Here is a 23,651-nt window from a genome sequence, read left to right as displayed (position 1 = left end):
TGGAAAGCTTATGTCATGGCGTCTGTCTCTATTGAGACATTAGGAGCAATAGCAGTTATTACTATGATTATCTTGACCTCAGATGTTACATCAGCTGGATTTTTTTTCAGTATATCAGATGTCAGAAACTATGCAGTGTTCCAAGTGGGGGAAAAAAAGACCCAACCTTCGAAATCAGCCAAAATTCCTCTTAGGAATGAAACCAAAGTAATATGTTCTCTCCAATCCCTCTTAACCCACTTCTTTCTTGTTCTTCCTGAAGTAGAGAGTATCTCAGCCTCTTCCATAGAATGACAGCATCTCTGAGAAACTATAATGAGTGGACAGAGGTTAGGACTTTTTTTGACTAAACATCACCAGTACAAGCATGAAGACTTCTTAAGAGCAGATTCTCAATATTTGTGTAAAAGAAGAGCCATGAATAAATCATTTGCTATAATTTATATCTCAAACATTCTTGAAAACCATAAACCATAAGCAGAGGCAAGTATGTGTCTTTTACATTTACAAAAAGGGAGACTAAACATAGAGTAAAGCCATCCAAAACCTGAAGAAATTTCAGCTATCTCCCTAACAATGTATCAATGTTCTGAGCCTCTATTAGCGTGGCGTCTTTCACATCTCTAAGGACAGTCTCATCCTAAAGTGATGTTATTCTCATCCTGGATCACAAAAGTGATGTGAGGATTTACAATATTTATTTGAGAACACAAAATTCTTACTCCTAAATTTGACAAACAGCAAAGTGTGTGTGACCCATGTTATTCATATACTTATATCATGAATCTAAATGACTTTTCTGTTGAAAAATTTTAATAACTGAAAATTGGGGGAAATAAAGTCAACAAATTATTGATGCATATCAGGAACACAGGTTGACCGGCTTCTCCAGCCACAAAGTGAACAACGGGCTTCAGATCACACTAGGGGCGAGATGAGCGGCTGGATGCGGCCCTGGGGCGTGCAGTGGCCAAAGCAGAAGGGCCAGCACTGGTTGAGGCAGCAGTGCCAGGCCTGGTTGAGGCAGAAGAGCAAGCAGCGGCTGAGGCGGCAGTGCCAGGCCTGGTTGAGGCAGAAGTGCCAGCCCTGGCTTCACTTCTGGCTCCGGTGGTCTCTACTTCCTCTCTCCAAGCCTCCTCATATTGCAGCAGGAAGGCAGGATGGACTGAATCCTTGACCTTGGCCAAAAACTGCAGGACTTTCGTCTTGCTCGTTTCTGTGAGCGCTTTAGGACCCCAGAGGAACTCATAGCGAGGGGGATCGCTGCCGGGCACCTGGCGGTACTCCAGGTACTCTTCCCGCACCAGATCTTCTGTGATGAGCTTCCTGGGCTCTCCAAAGATGAAGTGACTTCTTCCATCATAGATGCCCAGCATATTCAGGAACTTCCAGATCTTCTCCTCAGGGGCGTGGTTGCCATTCAGGTAGATGACACCCAGCAGAGGCATCAGAAGACCATTCTTCGGCAGCCCCCAGTCACCTCTCATAGACTCACTGTCGCTGAGATCTAGGTTGCTCACCAGGGTATAGCAGTGACTGTTGGGCCTGATTTCCTTCAGCACCAGGCCAAACACCATCTCCATGTGCTCGGAGGCCCTTCTAAGGATCTCAGGGTATTGTTCCTTGTACCTTCTATTGATTTCCTTCAAAATTTCGGACCTCTTAATGAGCTCCCTCATCTTATACTTATACAGCATGTACGGCACCAATAGCTCTGCCTTCCTGGTCAGAATATCTGTGTGAGAGCTCACAGCAGCAGCTGAGGCCTGGGAGGAATTTTCACCTTCCTGAACTTGGCCCTCGGCACCTACTCCAGATCTTGAGCGTGCTGCGCCACTGACACCAGATCTTTTGTGTATAGCACCTGCAGCAGCACTGGTGGTGCCATGGGCTCCCTGAGGCCCCTTCGGGGTGCCAGCAGCAGACGAGCTTGAGGGAGCACTCTCTGAATCAGGAAGGGAGGAGGAAGTGGTCTCTTCTCCCCCAGATGTGGTAGCCTGATCATGAACACCCTGGGTCTCAGTTTGGTTCTGGCGACGTTTCTCACGAGCACGGTGCTTACTCTTCTGCCCACGGGGCATGATGGCTGTGGGCAGGGACCGCAGGCAGGAGTCTGGGCCAAGAGACAGGTGACTGGGGGCACCTGGAGGATGGAGAATGAGGTGACATGAGCACCTTAAAACAGGGAGACTCTACCTTGGCTTAATCAAAGGCCGCCTCTGCAGGTGTCCTTGAGGACACTGCTCTAGGAACCCACAAGGCTCCTGTTTTCCTGCTCAGCCTGGCCCCTGAGAATCCCAGAGGAAGAATAGTGGCCTAACTTTTCCTCTGCGTCCTCTCAGCCCTGCTTTGGATTTACTCAGGTGCCAGCAGGTGCTAGCAGTGGGGTTTTCTAAGTTCTACTTCAGTATTATCACGTCAAGTCCTGGTGGAGCCTTGGCACCCTTCCCTCTGCTACTCTGATGTAGACACTTTAGACCTCCCCATGATCCAGAGGTAAGGGAAGGGATGCCTCAGTCGACCTCCCTGCCAGGAGATAGATATCCAGTGCTGAGAGCTCATTAGGGTCTTTTCTATCCTGAGTTCACTGGGATCATCATTCAAGGTCCTTACCTTGGCTCCTTAAAACGTTGGGCACCATTATCCATTTGCAGACTGGTGTCTGCACCTTCAGACTAGACATTTCCCCTCCTGTAGACTTCGTATAAAACAATAAAGAAGGGGCTCAGCCTCACAGCCCTTCCCTGAGATTTCCTGGGCTGAAATCCGAGGGTGGGATGGATGCACTGAGTCCTCACTCAGGTTCCTCTATTGGGCTCCTGGTAGAGAAGCTCAACTTTCTCCTGAAGTAAAGACTGCTCGATAGTAAAAGCCAATGACTCCGTGTCCCAAAATCAGGAAGTGAAGATGACCTTATCTTACCAAACACGGTCTCCTGAGAACAAAATCTGGTGCAGGCAGGTTGATGTCCCTGTGGACCCTCACAAGATCCCAATTCAAGGGCTAAAATATTTTTTTGCTTCTGGTTTCTCCTATATGTCTTTTTGAAAATAAATTTATTTTTTACAATACTAATTTATAATAGTGTACCAGTTTCTGCCACAAATCAATATGAATCAGCCATAGATATAGCTATGGCTCCTCCATCTTGAAACTCCCTCCCATGTCAAACCCCTCTTAAGCTTTCAGAGCACTGGCTTTGAGCTCCCTGGTCATAAAACTACTTCCTATTGGTTATCTATATTCCATATGGTAATGTGCACGTTTTCAATGTTACTCTCTCAATCTGCCCCTCCCTCTCCTTCCCCCACTGTGTCCATGAGTCTGTTCTCTATGTCGGCATCTCCAGGCTGCCCTGCAAATAGGTTCATCAGTATCATCTTTCTGGATTCCATATATATGCATTAATATATGATATTGGCTCTCCACTTTATGAATTAATTCACTCTGCTTAAAAAAACTAGGAATAAAACTACCACATGAGCCAACAATCCCACTAGTGGGCGTATACCCTGAGGAAATGGTAATGGAAAAAGACACTTGTACTTGTCTTCACTGCAGCACTATTGACAACAGCCAGGACACAGAAGCAACCAAGCTCTACATTTGACTCATGACAGGGTCTAAGGTTTCTCCCTCTGCTGACCACTCCATTCAGACCAAGACCCTTACTTCCCCATTAGCCCGCAGTGGGGACCAACATTATCCTTGAGGTCTCCCAGGGATGATGACAGGGAGATGTGGTCCGAATGACATGGTGTGGAACATCCACAGCCCCCAAGGTTCTCACCATCCACCAGGACACCTGAAACCCTCCCTTGCCAACCTGAGGCTGCCCCCACTGACCTGGTCTCTCACTTCCCTGAGATGTCCCAGGAAGTGTCATGTCAAAACACCCGATTCTCCCAGCCCTCAAAATAGGACTGGCACTTTCTGTGACTCTATTTCTTATGGGAGGAGCCCCCATCCTCACTCAGCATCACAGCCATTAATACTGTTGTGGACTAGGTCCCTTTTGTTGAACTAGGTTTATTCCATTACAGCAGGGCTCTCACTTCCCCAAAACCACCTCCAGTGGACACCAGGGGGCACCACAGTTGGGCAGCTCTACCCGGGGCATCCTAGAGCCCAGTACACGGGGGCCGCTCAGTGTGGTCCCCTTGGCGGTGTTGAAATCTGCTCATCAACCCTCAGGGCCCTCATCTAGGTCCTAGAGCTCCTCCAGGGGTAGAATCCGGACCTAACCCTGCAGACCAATGCCATAGCTTTCAACACTCTAAACACATTCGGCCAATAGCTCTGAGGGACTCATAAGAGCCATATCACAGGGGTGGGATGTGGATGGGTCACTTTTATTACTGGGAGGGTTGGGAAAGTCCCATGAGCTACATTCAGGTCCTCACCTTGGTTCCAGAAGAGTACTGGACACTAAGTCTCTGCCATACGGTCGCCGTGGCTACCGGTTGACCCGCTCGCTTTCAAAGCGGAAGTGGAGGGAGCTGCGTAAGGTCCTACGTGGGATCTCCCAGGGATGACGGCAGGGGCAGTATGCTACGGGAACCCAAGTAGCTCAATATTCATCCGTCCTTGGGTCCTCCTTGTGCAGTGTATCAAAGCCCAAGATGCCCGCTCCTATGAACTCGTGTCTTCCAGCTCCCAAACAGAGCCCTCGCCTTCCCAAGTCCCTAGTGGTGGGAGGCCAGCTCTGCTCTGAGCATCTCTGCTTGTCAGGTGGGTTGCCACTCTGTGAGCCTCCTTCGTTGGGGGAGAGATCCTCTCACTAGCACTGATGGTCCTCACCTTAAGTCTGGTTATGGTCAAGACACCCGGATCTGCAGATCTGGGTTCTGATCTGGCTAGAGGAGACTCAGCCCTCCCTAAGATCACACAGGTTGAATGAGTGGCTCCCTCTGCAGGGGTCCTCAGTAACACTCAGCATTGCATGTGAGGTCCTCCTTGGATTCAGGTCCCTCGCTCTGCGAAACTGCAGCTGACTGTATTAGACAGAGGTCTCACCTCGCTAAGACTTTTGAGGTAGAAATCAACCTGACATCTGTGCCCAGAGTTTCCTGGGGACCACAGCATCAGTGATTTTCCAGGGCCTCCTTTTATAGGGTGTGTTACTGTGAGTCCACTTTCAGGTCCTCACATTGACACATGATGAATCCTGTAACTCCACTCTCTGTTTTATGAAGCTTCTTGTCTTACATCAAAGTCCTCGTCTCCTGAGAATTCCAAGTTGGAAGTCAGGATGACCTTCATGTGATCCTAGTCCATCAGGGCCTCTGAGAATAGACAGTGGGGATGCAACTTGAGTCCATCCGATTCCTCTTGCTTAGCATCCTCACTACATCTACCACAGCCTGGGACTGCTCCTTCTACTGATCTAAGATTCCTCTTCTTAGTCTTTGGGTGACCACTATATCAAGGGGTGATTGTCTCCTTATTCCTCCTTCATGGAGGTTCCCATATCAGCTTCTGTCCCTCGATTAAAGGCTTCCTGGGGAATGCATATTCCTACAAACAGTGAGCAGTTACCCTCTAGCAAATCTTGGAGAAAATGGGTCTCAGTCCCAAAAGTGATATAAGATTAGGAAAATGCAGCAGAAATTAAGGAACTCAGGACAGATGTTATGATGTCAAAGAGACAGAGGTGATATATTCCTGCTCTTCAGCCAGATTTAGGGTGTGTGCTTAATCACTCAGTTATGTCTCACTCTTTGTGACCCCATGTACTGTAGCCCGGCAGGCTCCTCTGTCGATGCAGATTCTCCAGGCAAGAATACTGAAGTGTGTTACATGCCCTCCACCAGGGATTGTGCCCAACCCAGAGATCGAACCCAGGTCTCCCGCATTGCAGGCGCATTCGGTACCATCTGAGTCACCAGATTTAGGGTAGTTCTAAAATATTTACTCTCGGCACCTCCCTGTTGGTCCAGTGGTTATGCGCTCCCAATGCAGGGGTCCTAGGTTTGATCCCTAGTCATGTAACTTAATTCCACATGCCACAACTAAAAATCTCACATCCAACAACTAAGAGTTTACGTGCCACAACTAAAATCTCACATTCCACAACTAAAGAGGCTGCATGTGGCAACAAAGATTCTGAGTGTCACAACTAAGACCCAGAGCAGTCAGAAAATAAATAGAAATAACTATTTTTAATTAAAACAAATAAAATTACTTTCTACATAGAAGGATAGTGCCAGATAATCTTGTAAGCCCTCAATACCTTGAGGGTGTCTGAATTTGCACATGCAGGTGATCATAGGCTAACTGACCATTACCCCCTTCTCTCCTTTATTCACAGCTCTTAATTATTTTGGTGTTTGTATTGCATTAGCTATGTATTCCATCCCAGTGTTTTTGCCACAGAGTCCTTCTTTCTGTCACTCAAGATACATGTTTGAGTGCTAGAAGACAGTGAATTAATTGACTCATGAGCACCTCAGGCCGGGACAAGTGGAAGGGTACATGCTGTGGGCAAATCAGACCAGCGCTCTAGTCCCAGCTCTGTCTCTTATCAGTTGTGTGGACTTGGGTCCATCCCCAAACTTGGGGAGCCTCAGGTGAAGTGGCTTTTGTAGGACTACTGGCATGTAGCTAAAGCACCTGGACCACACTGAGACTTTACACGATATCTATTTTTACTATGATTATGATTAGTTTCATCCTGGAGGATACCACCGACCCTGAGGAATCTTTTAAATCCAGAAGATGTCAGAGAATCTGTGGCATTCTAGCACATGGAACACCAAATCAGTCCAAAATGCTGTTTAGAAAGAATCTTTCATTTCCACTACTAGATCGTATTTTGAGTGAGGGGGTAGTTTTTTAACTGGAAAAAATTCAAAGAATCTATATATGGAATTTAGAAAGATGGTAACAATAACCCAGTGTACGAGACAGCAAAAGAGACACTGATGTATAGAACAGTCTTATGGACTCTGTGGGAGAGGGAGAGGGTGGGAAGATTTGGGAGAATGACATTGAAACATGTAAAATATCATGTAAGAAACGAGTTGCCAGTCCAGGTTCGATGCATGATACTGGATGCTTGGGGCTAGTGCACTGGGACAACCAAGAGGGATGGTATGGGGAGGGAGGAGGGAGTAGGGTTCAGGATGGGGAACACATGTATACCTGTGGCGGATTCATTTTGATATTTGGCAAAACTAATACAATTATGTAAAGTTTAAAAATAAAATAAAATTAAAATAAAAAAGAATCTAAATTTGATTCTGAGACTAATTCTGTCTTCCTTCCCGGCTGCTCTTTCATCTGAACAACTCCTAGAGACTTCCTTAGTGGTCCAGGGGTTAAGACTCTGCACTCCCAATGCAGGAGACCTGGGTTCCACTGCTGATCAGGGAACTAGGTCCCACATGCCACAGCTTTGCCACAACTAACAGTTCACATGCCACAACTAAAGATCCTATATGCCACAACTGAAACATTCCTCATGCTGCAACTAAAGAACTCGCAGGCTGCAAGGAAGATCAAGGATCATGCATGCTAAAGATAAGAGCAAGCATAGCCAAATAAATAAGTAACTAAATAATATAAGCCCCCATGTTCATCAATTTCACCATCACCTAAAATAGACTCACCTCACAGACTTTGGTGGAATTATCAACATAGCCAAAAACGCTGAATGGAATGCCCTTTCAATAAAATGAGCTCTGTTTCCACGACTCACAGCAAAGAGTGTCAGCCCACTGGCTTCTGAGTTTCCGGTTTCATTCTACTATTACTTTTATTTCACAGAATCTCCTTGGAGATGATGTGCATGAAACATCTAGGTTGTGCACTGTGTTCACGGGCACTGGGACAGGAGCACAGGGCACATTCCATCCCCTCCCCAGGGGGGATTTCTCTCTGGTCTACCCGTGTTGCTGTTTAGTCACTCTGTCGTGTCTGACCCTTTTCTATCCCATGGACTGAACAGATTGCTCTGTCCATGGGATTCTCCAGGCAAAAATACTGGATTGGGTAGCCATTTCCTCCTCCAGGGGCAGCTTCGTGACCCAGGGATTGAACCCATGTCTCCTGCATTGGTGGGCAGGTTCTTTACCACTCAGCCACCTAGGAAGCCCCATAATTCCAAAGCAATTATTCAGGGTAGTTTTCCATTCCAGGTTTAACTCTCTCAACTTTGAGACCCGCCATCTGAGGGTCTGACCCCTATTCAGTGTTTCCACAGCCTCCCTGGTGGGCTAGACCTGTAGCCTAACTTAAAACTACCTTCCACTGCCAGACTTTTATTGTCCTAAAGTCTCCAAGTGCCTTGCCTCAGTGTATTTACACTAGACTCCTCATGAGGAAGCCCTCAATCCCCTCACCTCCTTACACCTCATTTTTATTGGGCCCCTAGATCTCAGTTCACCAGCTACTTTATTGAATGCTGCTCTTGAGACGCTAGAATTCTACAAGAAGGGGTTGAGTTTATTTTTCTTAGCATCCCCAAAACCACCCAGAAGCCTTCCAAAGAGCAGATGCTAAATTGATATTTGAACAACTATAGTGCAAGTGTGAAAGAAAGCAATGTTACTGGGATTTCACTTCTCCCACATTCTTAAATAAGCAAAGCCAATCCAGATAAATAAACTTCAATTTTACAAAGAAAGACTAAACAAATAAAACAAACGAAGAAGTGAATACCTCTTAAGATTTTTTTCTGTATCTGATAATCACACAGACTTCACTGTGGAAAAATTTCCATTTTCACAAAAAAATCCATATTGCAATATCATGTTATCTTGTTCCGAATGACAAGAAATGATTCAAGGATTTCAGTCTGTGCTATGTAATACGAAATTTCTTAGTTTTCAACTTGATAATCTGCAGTACATGTTGGAGCTGTGCCATTAGTGTACTTGCACTCTGAAGCTAAACACATCTTTAATTAAAAGGAACAATATTTAAAAACAGAAAAAAGAAAAACCTCCAATTTGTGCATATTGTATAGGAACACAAATAAATACGTTATATGCTGAATTTCCATGAGCCCCACCATGGCCCTCCGCTAGTGGGAAGATTGCCTGCTTTCTTGAAATGCAATGTGAAGTATCTGCTCAGACTTCACTAGGGGTGGGAGGAAATTTGGACATGCTCTGGAAAGTGCACTGGCCCTGGCACCATAGGAGCCCTGGCTGCAGCTGTGGCTCTGGCTCTCCTTCTTCAGCTGTCAAAGCCTCTTCATACCAGAATGGGAAGGCACTGCACTTGGTATCATTGACATTAGCCCCAGACTCCCACATTCTTTTATATATCTATATCTATCATGGAAGCACTCCATATTAGTTTAGAAAACTGTACTCACTCCTTTTTGTAGCTTTGTAGTACTCCACTCTGTGGATATATCATGTTCCCTCAGTTAACATGTGCATAGGCATTTACATATTTTCATATGGTTGTGGATGTCTCTTCAGAATTAATTTCTGAAAACACTGAATTACTGGCTCAAATGTAAAAGCACAGTTAATTTTCTGGCATTACCAAACTGTATTTACACTCCAATCTCATTCTTTGACATGTAGCTCTCAAAGAATGAGATCATTATATTCTCTAAAACTATATACAAAAGTAAAGTGAAAAGGGATTAAAGACCTAGCTATAAGAGTGGAAGCCATAAAACTCTTAGAAGGTAATATGAGCAGAACACATTTTGACATAAATCATAACAATATTTTTTTGGATCTGTCTCCTAAAGCTAGGGAAATAAAAGCAAAAATAAATAAATGGGTTGTAATTAAAGTTAAGAGCTTTTGCACAGCAAAGGAAACCATCAACATAATGAAAAGCCAACCTATTATATGGGATAAAATATTTGCCAATGATGTAAGCAATAAAGGGTTAATATCCAACATATATAAACAGTTGATATAACAGTTTAAAAAAAATCAAGAAAAAGATGGGCAGAAGACTTAAATACACATTTTTCCAAAGAAGACATACAAATAGCTGAGAGGCACATGAAACGATGTTCAACATCATTAATCATCATATGAATGCAAATTTAAACCACAATGAGGTATTATCTTATACCTATCAGAAGGGCTATCATTCAAAAGGAACAGAATTAACAAATGTTGGTAAGCATGTGGACAAGATTTGTACACTGTTGGTGGGAATGTCAATTGGTGCAGCTACCATGGATAACAGTAAGGAGGGTCCTCAAAATCTAAAACCAGAACTAACACATGACCCAGCAATCCCACACCTGGTTGTGTATCTAAAAAAAAAAAAAAAAGAACCCACTAATTTGGATGGTCTCCGTCAGGTACTTGATGCTTTTCTGAGTCTAAGGGTTTCCACTGCTCATCACCCCTTCCCCTCCAGCCCCGTCTACTCTCTCCCAGTGACCCCACCCCAGTCCAACCTCCCTGTTTATTACGAAGGCACCTGTGAGTGGCGCAGCCAGTGTGACATGAAGAGATAGTCCTTCCCAGCCACCAGATAATCAGGAGTTTTGGACAGACCTTTGAGCACACACTGAGACAGTGAGGAGTCAGACAAAAAGCACAGACTGTGGCGCTGAAATGGATTACTAAGGAACTTAGTGATGGGGCCAGTGACCCTCCAGGACAATATTCTGCAGGTCCAGTTGGGGATGATACATTTCATGGGCAAATCACAATTACGGAAAAGAATGGCAACCCATACATATCAAGGCAGTTTATTCTCTGTGACAGTTCATTCCCCTAAAGACTATCCATTCATACTACCTAGGTTGCATTTGCAACAGAATTTATCATCCACAGATGAAAACTAATGGCAACACTTGGTTCGCTACTCTAGGATCACTGTGGTCTCTTGCTTTCATGATTTCTAAAGTTCTGGTATCCATTTGTTCACTGCTATGTGATCCGAACCCAGATGATAGCCTCCCCAGTGCCAGACGTTGCATAGACCTATAAAACAGAAATAAGTACAAAAGAATTTTTCAGGAATGTACTCAGAAGTATGCCATGTGATGCTACCTTAAAGTCAGAATAACCTGCATTAAAGCTTGAATAAACTTTGAGTTCAGTTAAGTCGCTCAGGTGACTCTTTGCGACCCCATGAAGTGCAGCATGCCAGGCCTCCCTGTCCATCACCAATTCCCGCAGTTCACTCAGACTCACATCCGAGTCAGTGATGCCATCCAGCCATCTCATCCTCTGTCACAGTCTTTTCCAATGAGACAACTCTTCCCATGAGGTGGCCAAAGTACTGGAGTTTCAGCTTTAGCATCATTCCTTCCAAAGAACACCCAGGACTGATCTCCTTTAGAATGGACTGGTTGGATCTCCTTGCAGTCCAAGGGACTCTCAAGAGTCTTCTCCAACAACACAGTTCAAAAGCATCAATTCTTCAGCACTCAACTTACTTTAAATTACTGCTACAAATGAAAAAAAAAAAAAAACCCACTAATTCTAAAAGATCCACACACACACAATGGAATTTTACTCAGTCATAAAAAAGAATGAACTTTTGCCATTTTCAAGAACATGGATTGATTGGAAGGCATTATGTTAACTGAAATATGTGAGAGAGAGGAAGGCAAATGCTGTATAATACTGTTTATATGGAGAATTAAAAAATAAAACAGACTAGGGAGATGAAGCAGACTCACAGATACAGAGAACAAGCTAGCAGTGGTTACCAGGGGAGAGCAGCAAGGGGGAGGGTAAGGGCAGGGATAGAAGATTAAGAGGTGCAAACTAATATGTATAAAATAGATAAGCTACAAGGATATATTGCAAAACAAAGGGGATATACCAATATTTTATAATAACTATAAATGCAACATAACATTTACAAATTGTGAATCACTTTGTTGTGTCCCTGAAACATAAAATATTGTACATCATCTATGAAAATGAAGTGAAAATGTTAGTTGCTCAGTCTTGTTCAACTCTTTTTGACCCTAAGGACAGTAGCCTGCCAGGCTCCTCTATCGATGGAATTCTCCAAGTAAGAATTACCCACTGGAGTGGGTAACCATTCCCTTCTCCAGGAGATCTTCCTGACTAAGTGATCAAACCCAGGTCTCCTACATTGCAGGCAGATTCTTTGCCATCTGAGCCACCAGGGAAGCCCACAACAACTATAACTCACTTTAAAAATATATATATTCTCCCAAATCATCCCACCCTCTCCCTCTCCCACAGAGTCCAAAAGACTGTTCTATACATCAGTTTCTCTTTTGTTGTCTCATACACAGGGTTATTGGGACGACCCAGAGGGATGGTATGGGGAGGGAGGAGGGAGGAGGGTTCACTACGGGGAACAAATGTATACCTGTGGCGGATTCATTTTGATATATGGCAAAACCAATACAATATTGTAAACTTAAAAAATAAAATAAAAAATATATATATATATTCTCTCAGGAACTTTCACATATACAATACAGTATTATTAACTATGTGCTTCCCTGGTGGCGCAGTGGTAAAGAATCTGCCTGTTGATGCAGGAGATGCGGGTTCAATTCCTGGGTCGGAAAGATGCCCTGGAGGAGGACACAGCAACCTAATCCAGTATTCTTGCATGGAAAATTCCAAAGACAGAGGAGGCTGGCAAGCTACAATCCATGGGGTTGCAGAGAGTAGGAAACCACTTGGCCACTAGCAACAGCAATGATTAACTACAGTCATCATGCTGTACATTATATCCCTGCTGCTGCTGCTGCTCCTACGTCGCTTCAGTCTGTCCAAATATGTGCGACCCCATAGACGGCAGCCCGCCAGGCTCCCCCATCCCTGGGATTCTCCAGGCAATAACACTAGGGCTATTTTATTTTGTAAGTGAAAGTTGTGAATGTTTATTCCATTTGGTCACTTACACCCATTTCATCCATCCTCCAACCCCTTCTTGTGGCAACCGCCAATCTGCAACATGATGGACCTAGAGATCGTTACTGGTTGAAGTGACTCAGACAGAGAAGGAGAAATATTATATGACATATCTTAGATGTATAATTTAAAAAGAGATGATACAGATGAATTTAACTACAAAATAGACTTACAGTCTCAGAGAACAAATTTATGGTTGTCGCTGGGGAAGGATGTGGGACAGGGATAGTTAGGGGATTTCCGATGGACATGTACACACTGCTATATTTAAAATGAATAAGCAACAAGGATGTACCGTATAACACAGGGAACTCTGCTTAGTATTATGTGGCAGTACTGATGGAAGTTTGGGGGAGAGTGGATACGTGTATATGTATGGCTGAGTCCCTTCACTGTTCACCTGAAAACTGTCACAATAGTATTAATTTGCTATACCCCAACACAAAATAAAAAAGCTAAAATTTTACAAACACTGTGCCTCCAGTGCAAGGGCTGTGAGTTCAAACCCTGGATGGGGAATTAAGATCCCATGTGCCACAGAGCAAACCAATCCACAAAATATCATCACAGAAAAAAGTGATGGGGATCCATGAAAGAAATAATTGATAAGGTAGATTTTATTCCCTTCAACTTCTGCTCTATAAAAATACACCAAGAGAACTAGAAGATGAGCCATAGTCTGGGAGAAAATACTTGCAAAAGACATATCTGATGAAGGCTCTAATCTAAAATATACAAAGACCTCTTAATATTAATAAGAAGAAAACTAACATCTAATAAAAAATGGACAAAAGATAGGAATAGATACCTTGCCCAAGAAGATACAGAGATGGCAAACAAGCATATGGAAAGATGCTCCACATCATATACCATTGCTGCTGCTGCTGCTGCTAAGTGGCTTCAGTCGTGTCTGACTCTGTGCGACCCCATGGACTGCAGCCTACTAGGCTTCTCCGTCCATGGGATTCTCCAGGCAAGAACACTGGAGTGGGTTGCCATTTCCTTCTCCAATGCATGAAAGTGGAAAATGAAAGTGAAGTTGCTCAGTCATGTTTGACTCTTAGCGACCACATGGACTGCAGCCTACCAGGCTCCTCCATCCATGGGATTTTCCGGGCAACAGTACTGGAGTGGGGTGCCACTGCCTTCTCCCCATATACCATTAGGGAACTGCAAATTAAAAAAAACAAGCAGATTATCACAACAACCCTTTCAGAATGGCCAGCATTCAAAGGACTGACAACACCAAATGCTGGTAAGGAGGTGAATCAACAAGAACTCTCACTCCTCGGTGGTGGTGATGCAAAACGGTAGAGCCACTTTGAAAGACAGTTTGCAAGTTTCTTAGTAAACTATACATTCAACACTGCTGGTACGAATATAAATTGGTACAGCCAATTTACAGGGAAAACAGTGTAGCAGTTCCTCAAAAAATCAAAAATAACACATAATACTTTCCACATTCCACTACTATCCAAAGGAACTGAAATCAGGACCTCGAAGAGAGCTCTGCACTCCCATGTTCATTGCAGCACTACTCACAATGGCCAAGAAAGGGAAGCATCCTAGGTGTCCAGTGACAGATGAATGGATAAAGAAGATGCAAAATATACATATAATGGAACACCATTCAGCCTTAAAAAGAAGCTAACCTCCACAGTTATGACAGCGTGGATAAACCTAGAGGACCTTCTGCTACGGTGAAATAAGCCAGACACAGAAGGACAAATACTGCATGTCATTTATATGAAGAATCTAAAATGGTCAAAGTCACAAAAACAGAGAGCAGAGTAATGGTTACCATGGTCTATGGGAGGGTGAATGAGAAGGAATTGTAGACTTAAAAAACATTCACAGTCTCTGCATGAGACAGGGTGTTCAGGGCTGGTGCACTGGGATGACCCTGAGAGATGGGATGGGGAGGGAGGTGGGAGGGGGGTCAGGAAAGGGAACAATGTACACCCATGGCTGACTGATGTCAATGTATGGCAAAAGCCACTACAATATTGTAAAGTAATTAGCCTTCAATTAAAATAAATAAATTAAAAGGAAAAAAAAAAAAAAACATTCACAGCCTAAAAGCTGACAGGTATGTTCCCTTTGGTACAAATGTTTAGGACTTCAACCCAGGAGGCAGTGTCTCGAGTAACCCTGAGAGAACTGCTCCAAAGAAGGGAGGGGAGGAGCCAGGTTACATCGAAGTTTTGCAACAAAGGGCAGGTAGTCTGAATATAAAAAGATTAAGATAAATGAAGGAAAACCAGATAACCCTGGTTAAGGAATTTAGACCTTTTTCATATATGGAAAGATGCAAGAATCGGGGCTCACTGAAATCATTCCTTTGATATGAACTTCACATATCTGGGGCCCGTATCCTGTATTTTTACATCCTGTGTTCCCTCAGGGTTCACCATCCGTGGTGGCTGCAACTGTTGATAACTGACAGTGTTTATTCACTGATACAGCAGGCAGTATTCCAATTCTCAGTATTAATCAAACATTACAAAGTTTAATTATACAAAATGAATAAGTTCTAGGATTTAATATATAATATAGTAGTTATTATATTATATATATATAATGTATATATATTATAGTTAAAAATACTTAGAGTTAAAAATAGTTAAAAATATAGTTAAAAATACTATATTGTATACTCTCTAAGAGGTCAAATCTTATGGCAAGTGTTCTTATCCCAGACACAAAACATAAAGTGTGAGAAGGCATCTGTCAAAATGGCCATCATCAAAAAGTCTATAAACAATAAATGCTGGAGAGGGTGTGGAGAAAAGGGAACTCTCTTGCATTGTTGGTGGGAATGTAAATTGATACAGCCTCTATGGAGAAGAGTATGAAGTTGCCTTAAAAATTCAGACTAAAACTACCACATGACCCAACCATCCCACTACTGGGCATAAACCCTTAGGAAACCATAACTGAATAAGACACATGTACTCCAATGTTCATTGCAGCACTATTTACAACAGATAGGCCACAGAAGCAACCTAGATGTCCATCGCTGAATGGATAAAGAAGCTCTGGTTTCTATATACAATGAAGTACTACTCAGCCATAAAAAGACCATATTTGAGTGAGTTCCAATGTAGTGGGTGAACCTAGGGCCTATTATACAGAGTGAAGAAAGTCAGAAAGAGAAATATAAACATCGTATCCTGACACATATACATGGAATCTAGGAGACAGCATTGATGAATGTATTTGCATGGCAGGATGGAGATGCAGACATAGAGGACAGACTTGGTGACACAGGGGTGGACGAGAGGGAGGGACAAACCGAGAGCAATACTGAAACATACACATTACCATATGGAACATCGACAGCCAATGGGGATTTCCTGGGTGATGCAGGGAGCTCAAACTGGTGCTCTGTGAAAACCTAGACGGGTGGGAAGAAGTGGGAGGTGGGGGGATGTTCAAGGGGGAGGGGACATATGTATACCTATGGCCGATTCATGTTGATATATGGCAGAAACCAACACAATAGTGTAAAGCAACTACACTCCGATTAAAAATAAACTTAAAAAAGGATGAGTGGGAAATTTTGGAGGTAATGGATATGTTTATGGCATAAACTGTGGTGGTCATTTCACAGGAGTAGACTTATCTCCAAACTCATCAATAAATAAATCAGAAAAATACTGGTTAGCAAGGAAAACTAGCATATCCCAGTTAGGAGTATGCCACTGAATGTCACCATGATGTAGACATCCTCAGTGGATGTAACAGAAAGCTCCAAAATGTTTTAAGGGCCCCAATCTTACCTATCTCTCACTTGACCTTTTTCATAAACCACTCCCACTTTCATTCATTTAACCACCCAAAAGTGTCTATTCCTTCCCTATTGTTTGCCAAATTATGGTCAAGATAACTTGATTTCAATTATTATTATTATTTTAGTTGCATGGGCTCTAGATCCCCCACCAAGGGCAGAGTGTGCCAGTCTAGCAGCTTCAAGGCATCATCCCACCTCAAGGGAGTGCCACCCTGATTTCTGGGAAACTCCAGAGACAGGAGAAAACATGAATAAACCATCTAATCTGCACAGGGTTTCCCTGTACTGGAATAACAGCACAGGACACATTCCATGGCAGCTTCACATGATTTCTCTCTGATTTACTCACAATCCCAAAGCACAGGCAGACTCAGAAAATACTGCAGGTTTGGGTCTCAACCCCCAAAGGAAAGTCCATATCACACTTGAGTCATACAAATTTTTTGGTTTCCAGTGCTTTCATAAAATTTATGTTTATACTATACTACAGGTTATTAAGTGGGCAATAGCATTATGCCTCAGAACAATATCAGATTAGATCAGTCACTCAGTCGTGTCTGACTATTTGTGACCGCATGAATTGCAGCACGTCAGGCCTCTCTGTCCAACACCAACTCCCAGAGTTCACTGAGACTCACGTCCATCGAGTCAGTGATGCCATCCAGCCATCTCATCCTCTGTCGTCCCCTTCTCCTCTTGCCCCCAATCCCTGATGTCTTAAATAGAAACACCTCTTTGCTAAAACAAAAAAGATGCTAACCACTATCTGAGCCTTCATTGAGTCCATCATTTTTGCTGTTGAGGGTGTGAACATTGCAAGAGGTATCAAAACGTGACACACAGACATGAAGTGAACAAACGGTGTTGGCAACATGGAGCCGAAAGCTGGAAGCAAGGTTGACAAACACAAACTTTTAATTTGGTAAAGAAAAAGAACAAAGAAAAGAAAAGCAGTACCTGTGAAATACAATAAAGCAACGGGCAACAGAGTGAAGTGTGTCTGTAACTGTTAAGGGCAGTTTCCCATCCCAGGGTTTGTCTTTAACTATGCAGCCCACCATGTGAGAACCTGGTCCCTGGTCACGATTACCACAGCCTCATCCAGCCTGCCATACACACAACTTATAATTACTTCCCACCGAAAGACTTATAACTTTCCCAAGGCCCACCACTCCCTTGCATCAGGGAATTCACATTTGACTGCTGTCATGTCACCATTTCCTTTACATGACAGCTACTTCTCGACTCTATGATTTTATGGTCAGTGGCTAGATCTTTTCCTCAGCTCTCCAAGTAGTAGCATGGAGTCTTCTATGAGCAGAGGCTCAATTGCTGTTTAGGGAATAAATGAGCCTGTGAGCATGAGGATGAATTTCTTAGAATTTAATTTTACATTTTTGAATTAACGAAGCATACACAGTCACTTATAATTTTGTAAAACACAACTAGAAAATATGAGGAAACAAAATACCATCCATCTTACTTTCCCTCTATTTCTTGATCCCACATATTGCACTGCTTAATTTTTTCATATTGTCAAGGAAATATCATATTGTAATGCCATGTTATCTTGCACCAGCTTATTAAATAAGATGGAAGCTTTACCATTTGTTTAACACAACAGAGAAACTCTTATCCTTAAGACCGATAAACAACAGTAAGTGTGACTCATGTCATTGGTACACTTAGATTATAAGCTTTGAGACGCAACCTTTGAAAAGTAGCAAGAACATAAAAACACAGATTTATCGCTAAATTCCTCATACAGAACACAAACCCCAAGGAATTATACACTGTGCACCCTCTGGGAAGCCCAATTCTATACTACTTATAGAACACTGAATGCTATCTTCAGCCACAAAGTACAGAATTTGGCTCAGCTTCATTAGGTGTGGGAAGAATTGTTGGAGGAACACTGGGACATCCGCTGGCTTGGGCCCTCTCTTCCTCACCTCTCAAAGCTGTGATACCCAGGATCTCTGATAGCTGACAGAAAGGGTGGGGTTGGGGGGAGGGAAGAAGCCTGGCGGGGTGTTCTACAGTCCTCAGAGTCCCCATCTTCGTATCTCTCAGAGTCTGACACTCCTCCATTTCCTGAACTGTGTCCACAAGCCTCCAAACAAAGTTTCACCTCTTAGAGTTTCGGCAGGGGAGAAGTCCGGGAATTGAGTGCATGGGTGCCGCTTTGTGTCTCCATCTTTACTGCCCCATGCCTCGTTCGCACTCGGCGCTCTCCCAGTGACTGGAGTTAGGGCCTAGGTTTTCTTCATTTACAGAATCAAGTAATCGCTTGTCTTACAGAATGTCTTCAATCAAGATGTACCGAAGAAATCGGCCTAAGAAAGTTGTAGAACCATCCCCTTCCGATCACAGAGATGAGACTTTGGAAGTTATCTTTGTTACAGGATGGGGGAATGGTCCCTTGAGTCCACATTCAGGTCCTCAGCTTGCCTTCAAATCAGTCCTGGGAATCCACTCTTAGCCACATGAACACGCTGAACATCAGTCCGAGCTCTTCGCCACCAGCACGGAAGTTCTGCAGAGACCCTTCCGGCTATGGCTGCCCTGTGCACAATCTCTGAGGGATGATGGAAGGGGCAGGGCTCTGTGGGGACCGCGTCATTCAGTGTTCAGCGATCCCTGGGTCATCCCTTAGGGTCCTCACCATGCCGTCTGTCAAGAGCCCTGGACCCTTCGCACTACGGACTTGAGTCCTCCTGCCCCCAAATGAAGCCCTCACCTCTCTGAGTCCCTAGTGGGGAATCAGGGCACTTCTCTGTGCATCTCTCCTTGACAGGGGCAGAGCCACTCCGTGAGCCTTCCTCCTTGGTGGGAGAGACCCTCTCATCAGCACTGATGGTCCTCATCTTCCCGGTGGTGATGGCCATGATGCCACCCTCCTCAGAACGGGGGTTCCATCCATTCCCTCGCTGAGACCAGATAGAAATGAAGAGGCTTCTCATCCCTATAACTCTGCCTGGAGCCTCTGGGGTTAGGAATAGGGGCAGGGGTCTGTAAAGCCTCCTCATTTGTGGGTCTAGTGATACTTCTTTCTTCACTCAGGGACCTCACCATGGTCCTGGCCAGTCCTGGGACCTGACCCTCCAACCTGAGATTCTCCCTCTACTGAACTGAGGCCACTTTTCTTAGACTGAGACTTTGACCTCACAGAGAGCTACAAGGATCATAAGACGGAATGTCCTGTCTGGGCATTCTAGGCCTGAGAGCAAGTTTGGGTAGGTCTCTGAATGACCTGTATTTTACGGTGCTTGTCTCTCCAGTCCTCACCTATGGGAGCCCAAATTTTGTCTATCTCTTGGATTAAAGGATTCCTGGGGAGCACCACATTCCAGCAAACTCTTCAGCAGTGTCCCTAATGCAAACCTTACAGTTTCATGTCCCAGACTTGATCTGAGATGGGTAAAATAACACAGAAGGCAGAGGGCAAAATGGGGTGTCTTCCCAGAGAAAAATGCTGCTCCATCCTTTTCAAAAGCCAGAGTCAGTCTCTTTTCATGACTTGTTTTAATTGATTGACAGGCATACTTTTCAAACACTGTACTGCACGTAATCATGCGTCACAAATACTGTGTTTCGTTACAAACTGAAAGTTTATGGTAACCATGCATTGAACACATCTATGACATCATTTCCCAACATCATGTATTCACTTGGGGTCCCTGTTCCACATGTTGTTAATTCTTTAATATTTTAAACTCTTTCCTTATTTTATTTCTTATGGTGCTCTGATTAGTTGTCTTTGTTACTATTGTAACTGCCTTACATTTGTAAATTAAGCTATGTGCATTTTTTAGACATCTTCTAGTAAGTGTACAATAGGCTTAACAAGTTTTATAAGCACTGGGAATCCCCCAAATTCCTAATGATTTATTCTATGGCAATTTTCACTTTATTGCAGTGATCTAGAACCCAAGTCACCATATCAGAGATGAGTACAATTCTAAAGGAAAAAAACCATCTAAGATGGTTTTGTGCTATTCTGAATGAGGTTATCTGACACTGCACAGAGGACGATCTTCCTGTCCCTATCATCTGTTTCTCTTTATTCCTGTCATTTATTGATGTAGCCTTCAAGGCTTTGTGACTAAAGAAGTGTATTGGAATATATCCAGGGTCCTTACTTTTATCCCAAGATACATTTGAGTGTTAAGGAACACAAGCTCTGTTTTAGGGCAAGAGGAGTATAACAGCGTCGGATCTAGAGGAATTCAGAGAGGAATCTAATTCCAGGCCTATCAGTCGCTAGTGTTCCCCAGCAAGGGCTCACTGCCTGATGCACATAGAAGCCAATACTATGGAACGGGCTTGAGAGAAAAACTTTAATCAAAGGTGGAGTAGCAAGAAGACAAAAGTGGGGCTCTCAAATCTGTCTCCTCAATCCAGAGTTTGACGTAAAATGAAAGGGTTTAGGGGAACTGCAAACTTGGAAGCTAATTGGCTACTCTTGAATTAGTTCATGTAAGCTATTCATGCTGCTAGAAGCCCGATTTTCTGTATTGAAGGACTTCATACAGTTCTCCCCTGGCAACATTCCTACTCTGAGAGTTACACAGTCTGAACCCTCTTGGTTCTGCAGTCATCCTGGAAACATAGGCTCCATTTTGGCACATGCATAGTCCTGCCTCTAAAAATAACTCAAGGTTTGGTTAATCAACAACCTGTTTTAAGGAGGCAAAACCACTTTAAACTGGTCAATGCTTTATGCTTCATTCCCCCCATTTCTCTTTGTACATTCTTTAAGCTTGCGGGAAATCGTCCTCAATTTGGTTAACGAGTCTCAAATTCTGTGGAAAATGATAATCCCAGGTCCCAGAGTTCTGTACCACCAGGACTAGAGTGTTACATAAGGACTGACAAGGTTGGATTAATTGGTATTTAAGAAAGGTGATTATCAGAGGCTTTGTTTCCTTCACACGTCTCTTTTCAGGCTATTGCTTGAAGTTTGGTGTTTTGGTGCCTGGATGGAATTTATTACTATTGGGTCATCTGTCTTGGCTCTTCCTGGCCACTCCTCAGCCCAAACTGAGCTCTGCAGTTGACTGACCAATTTCTTCCACTGTGGTGCTCAAAATAGTTTACCTTTTGGCCAGCAAACAGAGCCTGGACCTACTGTATTTAACCAATGCTTGCTGCCTCTTCCCAGCCTTCATGGATTAAAGTCGATGTCAACCAGCACTCTTATCAGGAACTTGATGTCTCCCTGGAAAGTCCTTGCATCCTTGGGAGCTGTAGGAAAGCCTTCAGGGCTTCTCTGTGGCTCAGAGTGCTTTGTTCCTCTCTAGGAAGAAAATGGGCAAACTTGAGGCATCGCCCCTTAATTTAGGACCCAATTCCATCTCCTAGTTTGGTTTCTGGAAAGTGTTGGCTGTATGAGTTCCCTGGAGAAACCACTGAGAAGAATGGACAGTCTCAAGGTAGCCAGCTTGGATCTGAGGGTTCACTTAAAGAACCCTGAAAAGTTTTCCATTATTATATGTGGTTGTCAAACTGTAGCTTGAAAGGCACACGTGCTACCCAGCTTCCAAGGAATCTGTCCCACCAGTTCTAAGACTGGAGCCCATTGGGTCACAGGCTCCTAGTATTTCTGCCCGGCCATGTGCTGAGGGCATGCTTGTCTACTGAGGAGGGTCCTATAGAAGTTCAGGCTCTGTCTCAGTCTCCACGGAGAAAAACTTACCTGGTGAGTAGGAGGCTGAGACAGTGATTGCATCCCATTGAAGAAAGTGAAAGAGGAAGCTGTCTTAGACTCAGGCAGAGCTGACTTTCAGAGAGCAATTCAGGAGCACACACATTCAAACACCAATTTCCTCACTTCCTTTCTGAGCATGCTGGGGTTTAATCTTTCTGGTAGATGACCAAAATACTTTACCCCTCCAGCAGAGATCACCGACAAGCAAATCTAGATGTCTGGGCAATTTCCAGGGGAAATATATTCATTCCAAGGCCTCTATGTAGCCCATGGGCCTTAAGACCACAACCAATGGCTATTTTTCCTGGTAAAATTTCATTTTTAACATCACGCATGCACAAATATATAAAAGTAGTTCAGTACTGCTGCTAAGTCACTTCAGTTGTGTCCAACTCTGTGTGACCCCATAGACGGCAGCCCACCAGGCTCCAGCATCCCTGGGATTCTCCAGGCAAGAACACTGGAATGGGTTGCCATTTCCTTCTCCAATGCATGAAAGTGAAAAGTGAAAGTGAAGTCACTCAGTCGTGCCCGACTCCTAGCGACCCCATGGACTGCAGCCCACCAGGCTCCTCCATCCATGGGATTTTCCAGGCAAGAGTACTGGAGTGGGGTGCCATTAGAGCCAACTCCTATTAGCCAATCCCAACACATAAAACAGTCAGACACAGACAAACATAGGCAATTAAATACAAAGGCCTGGGACCTTAAGCCAGTGTTCAGAGCTCTAACCCAATCATCTGAGCACCTCAGTAGCTCTAACCTCTGACATTGTCCTCTTTTGGGTGGGTCTTTAACCCACGACTGTAGCCTTAGGATTCTAATCAGACAGAAGAAACTCTCCTAGGTGGGACTCTAACCCACAGTGGTGTTGTCCTTCTTCAATCAATTCGTCATGTCTGACTGTGCAACCCAATGTACTGCAGCATACCAGGCTTCCCTGTCCTTCACTTTCTCCTCAGGTTTGCTCAAACTCATGCCCATTGAGTCAGTGATGCCATCCAACTGTCTCATCCTCTCTAACACACAGTCCTGATGAGATTATTAGACTACATATAGCACATTTAGTTACAGGCATATTTTAAGGAGTTTACTCACCCCAAAGATGTCTGATCCAGGAGCTGTTTCCTTCCTTAAAAGTGAAAGGAGCCCCAGAAGCCAGAGGAGCCCAGAGTGCCATGGCTAGGAAACAGGAACCCGAGAGCCAACTCTCTAGACAAACTCAGTATAGGTGGCCACTCAGGGTTGGTGTTGAGGGCCCACCAGGGGCTACAGTGCATCAAGCAGATGGTCACAAGTCCTAAACCTC

The 23,651-nt window shown here is 44.0% G+C and overlaps 2 protein-coding genes across 2 annotated transcripts in view; both read right to left on the bottom strand.

Annotated features, from left to right (window-relative positions):
• Positions 1 to 23,576, bottom strand: part of LOC147340049 (melanoma-associated antigen B1-like) — a 63,084-nt gene extending 39,508 nt beyond the window's left edge. Inside the window, exon 1 of the mRNA XM_086388389.1 lies at positions 23,441 to 23,576. The gene's annotated coding sequence lies outside the window, so the exon portion shown is untranslated. The remainder of the gene's footprint in view (positions 1 to 23,440) is intronic.
• Positions 796 to 23,578, bottom strand: LOC147340048 (melanoma-associated antigen B4-like). The gene is made up of 2 exons (XM_086388385.1): positions 23,441 to 23,578; positions 796 to 2,143 (listed from the first exon to the last, which is right to left on the bottom strand). The coding sequence occupies exons 1-2, from the start codon at positions 23,520 to 23,522 to the stop codon at positions 924 to 926; spliced, it is 1,302 nt and encodes a 433-aa protein (XP_086244511.1). The 5' UTR covers positions 23,523 to 23,578; the 3' UTR covers positions 796 to 923.
• Between the last annotated feature and the right edge of the window lie 73 nt (positions 23,579 to 23,651).

Source organism: Bos grunniens, chromosome X (genome assembly GCF_055505025.1).
Source record: "Bos grunniens cultivar Pamir isolate PY7600 chromosome X, Bosgru_T2T1.0, whole genome shotgun sequence".
NCBI classification, from domain to species: domain Eukaryota; kingdom Metazoa; phylum Chordata; class Mammalia; order Artiodactyla; family Bovidae; genus Bos; species Bos grunniens.
This window is presented reverse-complemented; position numbering and strand designations above follow the sequence as displayed.

Excerpts from the sequence above, each read along its gene's own strand:
- LOC147340048 (XM_086388385.1), bottom strand. The coding sequence starts at position 23,522 with ATGGCACTCTGGGCTCCTCTGGCTTCTGGGGCTCCTTTCACTTTTAAG. Across the intron at positions 2,144-23,440 it reads CTGGATCAGACATCTTTGGG|GTGCCCCCAGTCACCTGTCT; the intron begins GTGAGTAAACTC and ends TCCATCCTCCAG.